The 14,594-nt window shown below is 37.8% G+C and overlaps 1 protein-coding gene across 1 annotated transcript in view; it reads left to right on the top strand.

The window, feature by feature from the left end:
* LOC105915970 (replication protein A 70 kDa DNA-binding subunit) overlaps positions 1 to 14,594 on the top strand; it is a gene marked incomplete in the record, with an annotated part of 82,309 nt that overhangs the window by 47,405 nt on the left and 20,310 nt on the right. The window contains 1 exon segment of the mRNA XM_036142990.1: positions 11,534 to 11,649. Within this exon segment, the coding sequence (XP_035998883.1) occupies positions 11,534 to 11,649 (116 nt within the window).

Genomic DNA, 14,594 nt, shown 5'->3' with positions numbered 1-14,594 from the left:
GTAAACAAGAGACTGGAGAACAGTATAGAGAGACGTGGCGTGATGTCATACCATAGTCACCTTTAGTTCTTCACGTCACTATTTTTTAGTTCTTTCTATCTAAAATAATTAAATTTCGCTGATTGCTTCTTTAAAGGAATATTGAGTTCCACATTAAGCTCTCTTTTTTTGTTAGACCTTGTATTGCAGATGGGCTCAGACTAATCATCCTTCTCTATTAAATAAAAGCTGCTTGCAATGCCTGTCTATCACTCATTTAAAAAAAAAAAGCTGTTCAGTTTAATCTAAGAAACTGAAATAAGCTATTAAGATTCCAGCTTGTAGTATTGGAGATCTGTTGTTGCATTGTAGTAACGGGCTCTCACAACATGAATTGAAGATGATAAAGCACATCTATGGTGTTTCTTGTTGTTCACAGATTTTTTCAAGACAACGCAAAAATCGTATTTTTATATTAGTCTACACTTAGCTGTGCTTTCCAGGTATGAACACGTTTTTATCAGTATTACAGGTTTATCTTGAAAAGTTTGAATACCATAAAAGTTGATTAATTTCAAAAATTTAATTAAAAAGAAAAAATCCACATTATAGACTTTTTACTCACGTAATTTATGTAAACTTTTTATTTTTGTTCCTTTTGAAGGTTAAATCTTTAAGCTTATTAAAACTGGTAAATTCACACAATTGCACAGTATCTTACATTGCACTGTAAATTGATTGCTATCTGTCTTATTTTTTACTTGAACATTTAAATTCGATGCTGAGGACTTTTTGACACTTTTTAGCTTTTCATGAAATCTTTTGGTACATTCAAGTAGAACATTTTAATTTTAATCTTAATAAGTCCTATTTTCTATAAACAATTATACTGTATTTTCCCCCTTAATATAAGTCTTTCTTTTCTGCAGTTCAATTTAACTTTAATTTTAGCTTTTTCTTTTCAAATTGTGTTTTTAAATTTTTGAGGATCTTCTTTATGAATGCTCGTTCTTCATATTCCCATTGACATCTTTGATTTCTGTCCATGTTTGTTATGTGAATTCTGAGCTTGTGTCTCATCAAAATTTAACTATGGTTACATAATGACAATAAAGACTCTTGAAGTTTCTGGTGATGATCTGTGCAGCCATGACATCTGCTGGTGTTGGTCCACTGGGTTTTATGAAATCCAGAGGAAGCACAGCAGTCCATCAGGAAATAAAACATTAATAATAATGAAAAACCTTATGAATTTATGTTTATTTTTTTTAGCTGGAAGCCACAATCCTCACAATTAGATGAAATAATAATGTGAAATAATAATGTGAAATGCATAATGCAGTAACTGATTTACATTCAAGTAAAATTGAATTAATACATTTTTCTCTTTTCTCATTAAGATACACCTATATATTGCTTTAGCTGCTGATAAATGATCTTTACATTACCATGGGGAAGTTAAATAGACAAGGTGATATATATATATATATATATATATATTATATATATATCTATAATATATATACTAATATATATATATATATATATATAATATATATACATACAGCCTTTTTGGCTGTCCTGAGTCTGATTGCCAGTCTTCAAATAAAGGCCACTGGTGCCAAGGAAATCTTAAATAAAAAAAGGAAGAGTAAGCAGCATGTGAGCCCAGTAATGTTCTGTCCGCATGAAGAGCAAGATATTTGCATTGCGTGTAGGATTACTAACATCTAAAGGCAACCAGCACAATCGATGTACTAACCACCAAATACATCAATTAACCCTAGTCAGTGTTTTGATTGTCAGACTGGACTGGGATATCGGCCTCTAACAGTGATTCCCTAACGTAGCCCTAGATCCATTTGTGCCCTCTGCCCTCCAAAGATAAAGAAAGTAGTGGTCCTTATTTCCTTAATGATCAAAGTATTGGCAGCCCAGGCTGGAAGTGTACGAGTGGCTTGAAGCAGTCAAAATGCTGGCTTACAGAGGTTTTTGCTCCAGTGTCTGTGTGTGCTAAATGAAAACGGAAGGAAAGGCAGGAAGGAGTGAAGGAAAGGAACGATTCAGAGAAACAAACCCAGAGGCATGAGAGAGGTGGGATATTGGAGCCTTGGGAGAGTAAATGAAGAAGAGTGCCTAGCAGATTGAGTTTAAATTATGCTGTTAAGCAGAGTCGCTCTCAACTGCTGCTTATTTTCTGGTGAATTAGAGAAGTGATGGGGCTGATAGGGACACTGAGCCTCGGTTTGACCTGAAGGTTTTTCCATTTTTATTAGGAAGTTTTGCTTGAACAGAGGCTGTTTTGTAGAGTTAATTTCCTTTGTGGGCTTGATCTGTCAGTCTCTCATCCTTGCCACAATTTGATTACGTCTAATTGTATAATGCTCGTGCATTTCGCTGACACATTTTTATTTTTTGTTTTTTCTCTAGGTGTACTACATCTCAAAGGCTACTCTAAGATAGCCAACAAACAGTACACCACACTGAAGAACGACTACGAGATAACCCTCCATGCTCATTCATCTATTGTGCCATGTGAGGACAGCCAGGGCATCCCAACAGTGCAGTGTGACTTTGTGCCCATTGGAGAGCTGGAACAACGAGACAATGATGCCATCATTGGTAAGGGGCGCCGTTTATAAATCCTGCCCGAAACGGGGACTGTATAAAGTACAAATATTGCCTTTCTTATTTTTTAACTCTTAAAGGCAGATTGGGCTAGTGACTACTTTTAATTTACACTAAATACAACTTTGAGCAACAGCACATACAATATGATAAATAGTTTATCTTTTATATTTTGATAATCAACACATTTAATTGTGTTTCCGTACAACCTTATTAATTAATCCCTACTATTTGAATATAGGATTAGGGTTAACAGCAAAGTTACAAAGTTTGATTCAGTTTCTTAAAAGCAAACTGACATTTTTCTAAAAGAAACAAAAACTTAGCATAATTTATCTACAACCATGTAAGGAACTTAACCTATCCCTGCACCTTTATAATGCCCAGAATATGGCTACATTTAAAACTTTATGATGCTTGGTTGGGTAAATGCCCAAGCTTTACTTTTTATGCCTTCTGCTTGAGTCCGTGGCAACGCATCCGATGGAGGGTCAAAAAACCGGTTTACGTTATATTAGTGCTTTGATCAGTCACGGTTTGATAATGATTTCTTTTAAATTTGTGTCGATATTAACTGTATTCCTGCTTTAGGTTCATGTCTCAGTTATCCTGGTCAGTATTTTTCAAATGGTTTTGACACTTTGATTATACTAACCTCATTTGTATGTATTTAATGTGAACTGCATGAAGGATTTGTTTTCCGCTTAGTAGAACAATGAGACTTACCACATAAGTGCTAATTCAAAGTCATTTAGGCATTCGGATCATCTCTGTACACGTCTTGGAGATCCACCGAGGACTTTAGGTAAAGGAATATATTTGCGTTGGTTATGGAGGGCCAGCTTCACACGTCCTAAGCTGTCGTCTCTCCATTTTCCCTTGACGATCCTCCCCACTATATGCCTTTTTTTAATAGGGGATTATAGCATAGTAATGAGAACTGTCAGCCTGTTCCTGTTGTGATAATGGAGTTCATAGGTGGATGACATCGTCTCAGTCATAATGGAATTAAGCGAGGCTGAGAGAACACGGACGGAGAGCAAACGGGCCTGGATGGAGGAGTGGGCAAGAATTTAGAAAAAGTTAACAGAAGGTGCAGAATGAGGGATTTGGGAAACCTGTTTTAGGACATGGTCCAGTTATTCCACATACGAGCACCAGCCCTGACAGAACATGAGCTAAAGGCCTGTAGAGATTTCGACAGCTTTTTTTGGCAAATGGTTTTTATTCCTCATGTTTTCTGTGTGTTTTATATGCATACAAAGAGAGGCAGAATAAACAATATAAATGGGTTGCTGACATCTGAGCCCTCCTGCAGTCACACTGATTAAAAACTAGCAGTAGTACCGCATGGATAGGTTCAGTGTGTCAGAAGTACCAGGAAGACTGAAAATGCAATATGGTTTAATTGAATGTACGGTATGCGATTTATGAATAAAGACTTAGCGTTTTTTATTCATAATTGAGTGTATTATGAACATAAATATATTTAAAAGAATTTAAGAAGACTGATGTTTGTGGGTCATTAAGCATGATAACTTTGTTCTGGTTTCATTTGAATGAAAATGAGTTGCAACTTATAAAACGATTGAGTTCAATAAATAAAAATGGCTTGAGAAAAAACCTATCTGTATAGTAACTGCATATTAATATCAATCTCCTTTTGTTGTAAGTAACCTTGTGACATTCCTCTTTGATTTATGATGAGCTCCTTACAAATTCAGTTGAATTATGCTATTTGCATTGTAAAGTAAGGTCCTCTGCAGTCTTGGAGCACAGCTGCCTCTTCTCTTCAGTAGTGTAATCCTGAATGAAGCGTAAAAGCCTTGAACATGACAGAAAACATGAATAAGAAATGAGTGCATTTGTTGTGATTTGGAGTAAGGAGCAAGAGAGTTAGCCGGCCTTTTGGGACGTTCATGTCGATTCTCAGATTTAACGGTAGGGTGTCAGCTACAGCACCTTTCCTTGATCTTCACTGCTCTAGTCAGAGTATAACCTGGGGGCAATGTACATTTGTAGAAACACCTTGCGGAAAGTTCAAAAGATTTCTTTACATTTTCCCTCATATTAAAAACAAACTGTGTGCAGAGTGCTTGTCAGAAGTTTACATACAACCCAGATAATCAGCATGAGTGGTACAAATATTCTTGGCTTTTGAATATGTGTTTGAACTGATGAGTCCAACTTTATTGATTTAAAAAAAAATTGATGTGTAGGTTTTGATCTGTTTGTGATCATTGAGCTGCATGAACACCCTGGTTTCATTCTGGCTTTTAAAACTATTCTCTGGAAAACAATTGGATTTGCAGATTTCAGTCATTTGTGAAAGAGAAGGCAGTTAGTTCGGCACCCACTCTATCCATGTTGATGTCAAACTGGTTTCACACTTGACCCCGACACTGGTGTTCTGTCACCTTCCAGTTTATGATCACTTTGAGCCTTGGGTTTCTCATGGTTGTTCCAGCACAATGATCCCAGACGAACACCAAAACTGGTTTTGTATCAGAGAAATTAGTCCAAACGTAAGTTTCTGGATTGGCTCTGATGTGAACCCTTCTGAAAATATATGGAGTGAGTTTAAAAGCAGAATCTTTAGCAGATGACGAACCAACATATAAACTCAACCAAATTCTGATTGGAGTAGATACATATCCAGCCAGGGCCTTATGGGATATGGTCCAGGGGTTTGTTTTTATATATGTATTTTAGCAATTGCTAATATTTATTAAAGCTAATGTATCACCATTTCAAGCATGAAAAGGGACGGTTACATGTATTAGTTTAATGAGATTAATGATGATTATTTAAGTTTGCAAACTTCTTGCCGGCAAAGTATTCGTTTCCCTGTAGTCATGAGCTATATGTCAATAGGGATCTAAAATTATCCCTTTTCTGCCCTTAGATATAATTGGAGTGTGCAAGAGTGCAGAGGATGTATCCCGTATCACCACTAAGAGCAACAGAGAAGTCTCCAAGAGGGCCATCAACCTAATAGACACCACTGGCAAAGAGGTGACAGTCACACTGTGGGGAGAAGAGGTAAGAGCTATAATCTCCCTCCTTGCTTCTCTGTATGCATCCACGGCTGGATTTATGATGCATCATAAAAACACATTGAGCCAACTGTAATTAACTGGGTTTTTGAAGGAGCCCATGCGTTTATGCATCTGTGATGGCGTCTGCGTGGGTGGTCTTGCATACAGAGCACTTTGCTTTGCTTTTCTGGGCTGTTGGATCGTTTAAATCACTCTTGTGACCTTCAGTGATGTGTTGGAGCAGACGCTCCGATTTGAGACATGGGGCTAAAGTGGCACCATTCTTCTCGAGGCTCATTTGATCAGCACGAGCTAATCCATCCTCCTTACCAAAGTCTGGAAATTACTTTAAAATGAACTCGTAGTTTGTCTAATTATTAAAGTTAACTATTGCTGATATTACATTTCAGTGGCTGAAACTTTCAGACACAGATTAACGTGTATGACCTCGCTCTATTTCTGTCTCATGTTCTCTCCCTTATATCAGCCGTTGACGTCTCTCTCCGTTTCTTTCTGCAGGCGGAGAAGTTTGACGACTCAAGACAGCCTGTTGTTGCCATCAAAGGAGCTCGCTTGTCTGATTTTAGGGGCAGATCTCTCTCTGCTTTGTTCAGTTCAACGATCATGGTCAACCCAGATATTCCCGAAGCCTTCAGACTCAGGGCCTGGTGAGTCACACTGATGTACACTGACAATCACACACGCTGATAATCACGTACAGAACTGTCCGCAAATTGGAGTCTTCCTAATACTCTGTCACAGACTCTGCACAAGACAAGATGTGTGTAACCAGAGAGAAATATCCTTCTTCAAAACCATTCATAATCCTTGGCCACACTTTTACCAAATTACAGTGACAAACTTCAATGTGTTTTATTGGCATTTGTGTCAATGACCAGCACATAGTAGCACATACATTTCTGTTCTTGCGGGGTTTTTTGTTCTGTTTTTTGTTACAAATAAAACATTGAAGGGGTGTTTTATTTTCTGCATTTGTATTCAGCCGCCCTGAATCATAACTTTGTAGAACCACCTTTCGCTGTAATTGTAGTTGCAAGTATGTCTCCAACAGATTTGCCTACCTAAACATTTATATTTTTGCCTATTCTTCTTTCAAAAATTGTTAAATATCTGCCATATTTGAGGGTAAGTCTTGCCAGAAATTCTCGGTTTGATTAGGGTGTAGACTTTGACTTGTCATCCTAGAAGGTGAACCTCTGACCTATTCTCAAGTCTTTTGTAACCTCTGAATAGTCATTTAGCTTTCATTCATCTTCCCTTCTACTCAAACCGCATACTGCCTTCACCATGGTTCACAGATGGGGATGGTGGGTTCAGGGGTATGTGCAATGTTATTTTTCTGCCACAGAATATTTTACATGTCGGCCAAAGAGTTCAAATTGTGTCTTATCTGACCAGTGCACTTTCTTTCGTGTGTTTGGTGTGTCCCCTTCATGACTTGTGGAAACTTGTTCTTTCAATAATGGCTTTCGTCTTTCCACTCTTACAGTAAGTAGGGCTGAGAGATATGGATTAAAGGTATATAGCCATGTTATATGCTTATAGAAAAGGCCAAAAACTGTTTGATCATGATAAAATAAAGTTATATACACCAAGCCTCCATCCTGATAATCTTTTGATGGTCACTTTTGTGGATAAAAGTAGCCCCAGCACGGGGCGCGATGACCAGATATAAAAAGATGTGGCAGAACTATCATAATGTCAGTTTGCTAAATTAATAAAACCATATTAAATAATGCTGCACATTGCCTGACTCTCTGTAATACCTCGCAGTAAAGCGGCAGCTCAGCTTGATCAAAGAGCAACCGTTATTAATTAAATACACCGATCTACAGCAACTTTAAGAGCCTCATATCAGAACATTTACTCACGTAAATCAATGCTATGGTCACATCTGGGCAATTGGCAGGTTTAGCGACCGCTTCAGTGAACACCAATGTTCATACTGTATTCCCAGCAACATTCTAGTCTTTTCCCTCTTGGAATCATATATTTTTTTGCATTTTTATTTCACTGGATCTTGGAACATTCTTCATTGTTTCGGTGGGAGACGCTAATAGCCGCTAGCCGCTTCCTTGTTTTAACCCCTGCTGAGAATGCGCAGTGTTGCACTTCCTCTGTTATTAAAAATGAACACGAAAGGCTTTATTTACTAACAACTTTAGCAAAAATAAAGCAAAAAACACCAAAATGACAACTAATACGTCAGCAGGACGTGATAATCTTACAAAAAAACTTTGCATGCAACCAGAGTGAGCTACTGATGTATAAATAAATAGAAAAGTCAAACAACATGGCTATTCACCTTTAAAGATAAAATCTCAGATTTTATGTTACCAGATCCAATGATTTTTTTTCCCTGCCTTTCGTTTCATCAAAACAAATTATAGAATTTTTAAAAATCTTCCTTTTATTTCAGTCATCTCGTATGGGAGCTGACCTTAATTCAAAGTGCAGCTAAATATGAGCTTTGAAAAATGCTTGTAGAACAACGGTTAGGGATTTTCCAAAAATGTATTCTTCATAAATGGCAAATTTTAATTGATGGATAAAATAAATTTATCGTCCAGCCCTACCATTAATGCCAGATTTGTGGAGGCCACAACTAGCAGTTGTCCGTTCCACAGATTCCCCACCTGAGCTGTGGATGTCTGTGACTCCTCCAGAGTTACAAAGGAACTCTTTCTGTCCGTTTTTCAACTCCTCGTTGGTTTGCACTTGTACCATTCGTGACTCTATTTAGGTGTCTTGGTAACCGGTTGCCCCGGCTCCTGCATGCAAATGCTTACCACTGTATTTGTTTTTATTTGTATAGCGCTTAAAAACTGAGTATTATTTTCCTTCCACTTCACAGCTATGCACTACTTTGGGTTGGGCTCTAACAAAAAATCCCACCCCATGTTTGTAATTGTACATAATCTGAAAAAGAACAAGGGGAGGGAAATCTTTTTCCAGACACTGTGCTTATTTGTCATTTTGTCATGTTGTCATAGTTAATAAAATAATATATTATTGCCAAAGCTTGAACTGCCTCTTATACACACACACACAATCAGCAAACTGAGGTGCAGAAGCTCTGATTATTATGTGCCAGGAGACTGTTGGTTTGTGCCACCTGAGTCTCAGTGGGATTTTTGACAAGACTGGATTGATAGAACAGGAGAAGCGTATATTTATTCCTGGATTCTAGCTCTGAACTGCTGCTGCCTGTGCTCTAAAGCCCGTTGAGCAGGATCAAACTGGATTCCTATTAGCAGCTCCTGTGGAGGGATTTTGAGTTATGACTCATTCGCTCATTAAGACTGTTCCTAATTCTGGCCACAGGAAAAAATATAAATGCATTTTTCTTTTGTGTGTGTGTATGTGTGTGTGTTTGTGTGTGTATACATAAAAATGCTCTGGTGTGCATGTGATTGTGCATGTGTTTCACTTAAAGCAGTTCCCAAGGACAAGGAGGCATGAAGTAGCACACTGAACAGCTTTAAAGTTAGAAAACGGGCTAATAAAGGTTTTTGTTTGTTACTTGACAGAAGCGTTTGGTTTGTTTTTTTCCTTTAGTTGTTCCTCTGCTTCGCTAAAAAAAAAAAAAAAACTGAGTAACTTTTGTCACTTAGGCTTTATTTGTCCAGCCAGTTATTTATTTTTTGTAACCTCTATGTAACTCACCACCTCATTCTGATGCTCGAAAGCCTAAATGGGACTTTTTCCTTTTCCCACTGCTTCCATTCTTCTCTAATCCCCGACTTTCCCCCCCTGATCTGTACTGCTGTTTGGTTCTCTTTTCAGTGGTTGCGCTGACAGCATGAAGTTTTTTCTGGAGCAGATAAAATGTTTATTGCTTCCTTTTACCATTTAGCTGTACGCCTTACAAAGACGGAGCGTGTGTCTGACTAGACTCGTCTGTTACGATGTGGAGCTATTTTTATTGTTTGGACAAAGCTTGTTTGCATGAATGAAGGAAACTGATGAATCTGTAGGATGCTTTGATTAGGCTGCTCAGCCTGAACACGGAACAACAATCTCACTGATGCGTGAAGGTTTTAGATAAAATTGTAAAAGGGAAGAGAAATTAACGGATATAGGGTATGCACAGAATAATGAACATGTTTTGCACAGAGGGTTTTTATAAAAGAAGCACGGAAGCTGATTGATCTGGGGATACATTTGTATCCAGGTAATCATCAGATGGCAAATAAGATATGGGAATTAGGGAGATTTTTAGATAGGTTCTATTGATACAGACACGATCAAATGACTTATTAAATGCAGTGTTTCTTTTACAAAACTATTGATATTGTTTTTACAAAGCCCTTATTCAAACTTTACATTGCACTCTTTTTTTTAAATCACATTGGATAGTCAGAAAGAACTCTTGTTTGTTCTGTCCTGCGTAATTTAATTACTTCTGGGATCAAGGAAAGTGAGTTTGTTGTCACATGTGACTTATCTACAGCTCCAGTCAGAATTTTACATGAACCACATCACTAGCATGACTTTCATGAATTTGGGCCCGTTATCGATTTAGTTGAACCATTTTTGATTATGCAAAAAAGGAGGACTAAAGATTTCAGAAATCATAGAATCTATTAGTTTGATTTTATCATTCATGTTCTCTAAAGCACACGGGAATGGAGTAAGCTCAAATGTATACATAAATCTCCATTAGAATATGGTAAATGTCCCTTAGTGTGTTGAATTTGACCATATGATGTGTGTAAGCATGAACAAGCTGAGAGGGTAATTTTAACTGAATATTTGAATAGCTTTCCTGGCAGACATAATTTCAGCTGGTTGGTTGCCCAGCATGAATCAGACTTTTAAACATATGCAAAGCTCTTCATTCAAGTTGTGCATAAAGTTGTGGGAAGCTTAATTTGAGCCTACTGTATCCAAACTAGAGGCAATTTTTTTGTCAGTTTGTTATCAATCTATTGTTTGACAACCAGTGGTGTCCGGGTTTCAAACATTTAATATCCGATTCGCAGTAAAGTTCAAAACTTTGCCATTGGTCCTCCATTATTCCATCCAACTTGTGAATGCTGTTGTTTTAGGTTTGATGGCCTCGCCTGATTCTTCATATCATCCTCTTTGCTTCTGGCCAAACACGTCCAATTGTGTCCTGTCTAAGAACAAAACTTTGGCTGCAAGTTTCAGGACAAAATTGAAGGTGATGATTGTGGAGCAGGGGCTTCTTTCCGCCAGCATCAGAATCAGAGGCCTCAAAGTCCTAGAAGATGCAAAGCTGGCTTCGATGTTGACAGAGGATGCCATTTCCCCCGCAGCTTCATGGCCGGCTTAAACCTCCCTTTTTATCTGGTGGAGAGTTTGCGTATTTTTCTAGACGTTTGCAAAGCAGTTAAACATCTGAACAACTCGTACTAATAGTATAATTGCTGGAAGTGATGGACCTGGTGCCAACAGCAGTTAAAATATATGTCCAGCAGTAGTCAGTCACGATCACTTACTAGACATGATTAGGCCTTGGTTTTGTCAAGTGGAGATATTGTAGAACCCCCCCCCCCAGCCCCATTGCTGAAATGTTTTATTGCAAATGTATAAATTTATGTTTACACTTGAGCACCAGTGTAATTTTAACTATCTAGAGAAAATCTACAGCAAATTCAAACATTTGCATTAAGTTGTTGTTTGGAAAATCATTGCAGTTGTATGTCGTTTAGTCACTCGTGGTTTGAACAGTTTAAACCAATCATTAGGATCCCTACATTAAAATGACATTGATGGTGGGTGGATGTAAACTTCTGAGTGGAACTGTAGGCGTTTTGATTTTCTATATGCAAGGCTTGTAACGTGTTTAACTCTTATCTTGCATGTTTTTTTGTGTTCGCTCTGTAGGTATGACCGTGAAGGTCATGCAGTTTACAGCCAGTCACTAACGGAGACCATGTCAGTCAGCATTGGATCAAGGATGAACTGGAGAACGCTGAGCGAAGTTAAGAGTGAAAACATGGGACATGGAGAGAAGGTAGAGTCTGCACAGGCACACATAGCAGCTTTTTTACATGAAGATCATCTTGTTAAGGTTCCCTAAAATCATTAGATTTTACTTTCACATTCTTACATTTCTTGTGAAAGCAGAAGCAAGAGATACTCCTTCAAACACAATCTGTCCAAACCGATAGGCCCTAGCAGACTGCATCATCGCTCTCACATCTATCAAAACCAGTGGTGTTTTTTTTTTTTTTGGCTCTTTTCCAACGGTGGAACAATATAGAAATACACAAAAAGGCTACATGTTGACTTTTCACACACACCTGACAAAAGGAAAAATTGTCAGAATGTTTGTACCGTATTTTTCGGACCATAAGGCGCGCTTTTAATTTAGCGTGTCTATGTCCACACATGAGGCGCACCGGATTATAAAGCGTATTAAATATTCTTGTTCAAATGTGTAATCTCACTCTAACCCCCGCCTCGTACACACATACTACCTGAGAGAGAGAGAGAGAGAGAGAGAGCTATCCGTCTCTGTCGGGAGGACAGAGTAGTTGGATGGTACTGCCCAGGTTGTAACATGAGGCCAAAATAAACGTCAATGTTATATTGAATTAACTTGGTTTATTGTTGATAGCGCGTACTCCGGGCACGGGCCGCCTTAAATAAATGCACTTCTAGTTTAGACATTACAGTCAGGCAGTCTTGTAGACAGCTCAGGGCTCCGATCTGGTAGTTACACAGTGTACCGTAATGCTCCAAATATCCATTGAGCGGAGCAGCTTCGGTGCTTACCAAAGTCGTACTTACACATTTTAACAGATTTTTGAGAACATTGTACCACATAAAATCAGTCAATAAGCAGAAATACAGTAATCATATAAGGTGCACCGAATTATAAGTGGCACTATCAATTTTTGAGAAAAATTAAAGATTTTTAAGTGCGCCTTATACTCAGAAATATACGGTAATTGCATTTCAGAATAGGAGATCTAAAGCTATGCTTACTTTCTAATACTTACTTTACAGTTAAAGAAACTATTAAGCCTTAGTTAATCTGCAATACATGGAAGGACTTGTTATTGGAAGTGCATGCAAAGAGGCCGTATGCCCTTTTAGAAAATGAAACAGCAGATTTATTATGGTTTCAACCACAAGTGGAGTCCATCTCAGTGGTATTTGCCACTCGCTAAACTTTCCATCTAATTAATTTGGTTTATCTCAGATTAGTTTTCTCCTTTCCTCGCATTTAATTGGGATCTGCTTATGGATAGCTTGAAGATCAATCTTGTTCCTAATGAAAATTTCAAATTATGTGCTCGAGGAACCCCAGGGGGCATAATATTACCAGAAAGGGAAGAAGTATAAGATAAAAATGTGGATTGGTGACACTTGATTGCAAAAAAACAAAGCAGTCCTATTTAAACTTCATGTCACTCAGATATCTGTTTTTTAAGAATACCAGAGATCAAGGTGGTAGAAAGCACTCGTCTGAAAAAAAACAAAACATAAGGGTGGCCTAAAATGAGAGGTGAAGAGAAGTTTTGAGAATTTGATACAGACAGGAAAGGTTTTAATGTGGGATGCAGGAAGGTGAGTTTAGAAGTGAGAAATCCTAATTTGTACCTCTCTTGTCTTGGCCTCCTTTTCTCTTGTGCTCTCACTCAGCTCTGTGCACCCCCAGCTGTTTCTGTAATTGAACTGAAAAGAGAGGAGAAGGCTTCCCATCACACACTCTGAGGCTACAGCTTAAGTTAAAGCTATAGAGTCTTACTAATTTGCAGCAATCCAAATCTGCATACTACCTATTTCCTCCATCTTTGTGGGTGGAGGATTTGTGACTGTGTGTCGGAGTGTGTGTGGATGGAGGGTTTGTGGTATATAAGTGTACAATCCATTTCTAATTAATGTAGATATCTGTGTTTGTTTGGGATTTTGGGACAGGCATTAAATTTGTCATGTGCAACCATATCAATTATGTGAAGTGGATTTTCACTTGGTTGCCCTTCCACGTGTAAATTTTAATTACATTTAGGTGCCAGAAGGTGACACTGGGATTCGGTGTGATAAGAATGAAAACTACTTTCACATTACAGCGTGTGTGTCAATCTTCTGGCGAGTGTGCATGCAGAGTTTTGTGTTTGTGTGTCTGAGTGGTTTTTGGGTACGCTCTACTAGTGGTGATCTTATAAGTTCTCCTCATTGTTATTAAGTTTAATAAGTTTTTGTGTTTGCATATCCAGACTTTATTTCCACCTGTTATGTTATCCCCTACTTCGTTGTCTCCCTTCGTCTATACTGGCTTTTGTCCTCCCATTCTTCCTTCCTTATGTCTGTTGTTTTTCCCCTGTTCCTTCCTTCTGTCCTTACTTCCTTCCTTCCATTCTCCTCGCTTCTGTCCTTTTTTTCTTCATTCCTTCCATTTTCTTCCCTTCTGTCCTTGTCCTGTTATTGCTTTGTGTCCTTATTTTTTCTGTATATTCTCTCTCCCGTCCTTGGGTGCTTCCTTCTTTTCTTTTTTCATTCTCTTCATCATGTCATTATTTCCTTGCTTCTTCTTTCTATTTGGTGTTCTGTCTGTTTTCTTGTCAAAATTTCATATTTAAGGCTTGCTCAGTTTGAAAAATATCTACCTTAAATTAAGTTAAATCTGCCATTCTTTCCACAGTATTCCATAAATCTTGTGAATAGTCTGTTACTTTTTTATCTTTGATCTTACTGTGTACTCTATTATTCTTTGATTATCACTATCTTTATTTGTACCCGTGTGTTTCCATTTGCATGCAATAGGCTATTTCTATTATATTCTTTTGTGAATAAATAGTGATGTTCAGTATTTATATTTTAAATGACGGTTAAGGATTTGGGAAGTTGAGTCTGGGAAACATCTGCAATTTTAATATTTAAAAACGAGAAGTTTAAAGCAGGGTTAGGTCATACAACAGTATAAAACATGTTGATTGAACTAATTTGAGT

Source organism: Fundulus heteroclitus, chromosome 11, assembly GCF_011125445.2.
Source record: "Fundulus heteroclitus isolate FHET01 chromosome 11, MU-UCD_Fhet_4.1, whole genome shotgun sequence".
Classification (NCBI taxonomy): Eukaryota; Metazoa; Chordata; class Actinopteri; order Cyprinodontiformes; family Fundulidae; genus Fundulus; species Fundulus heteroclitus.
Note: the sequence above shows the minus strand (reverse complement) of the source record. Positions and strands in the feature narration are given on the sequence as shown.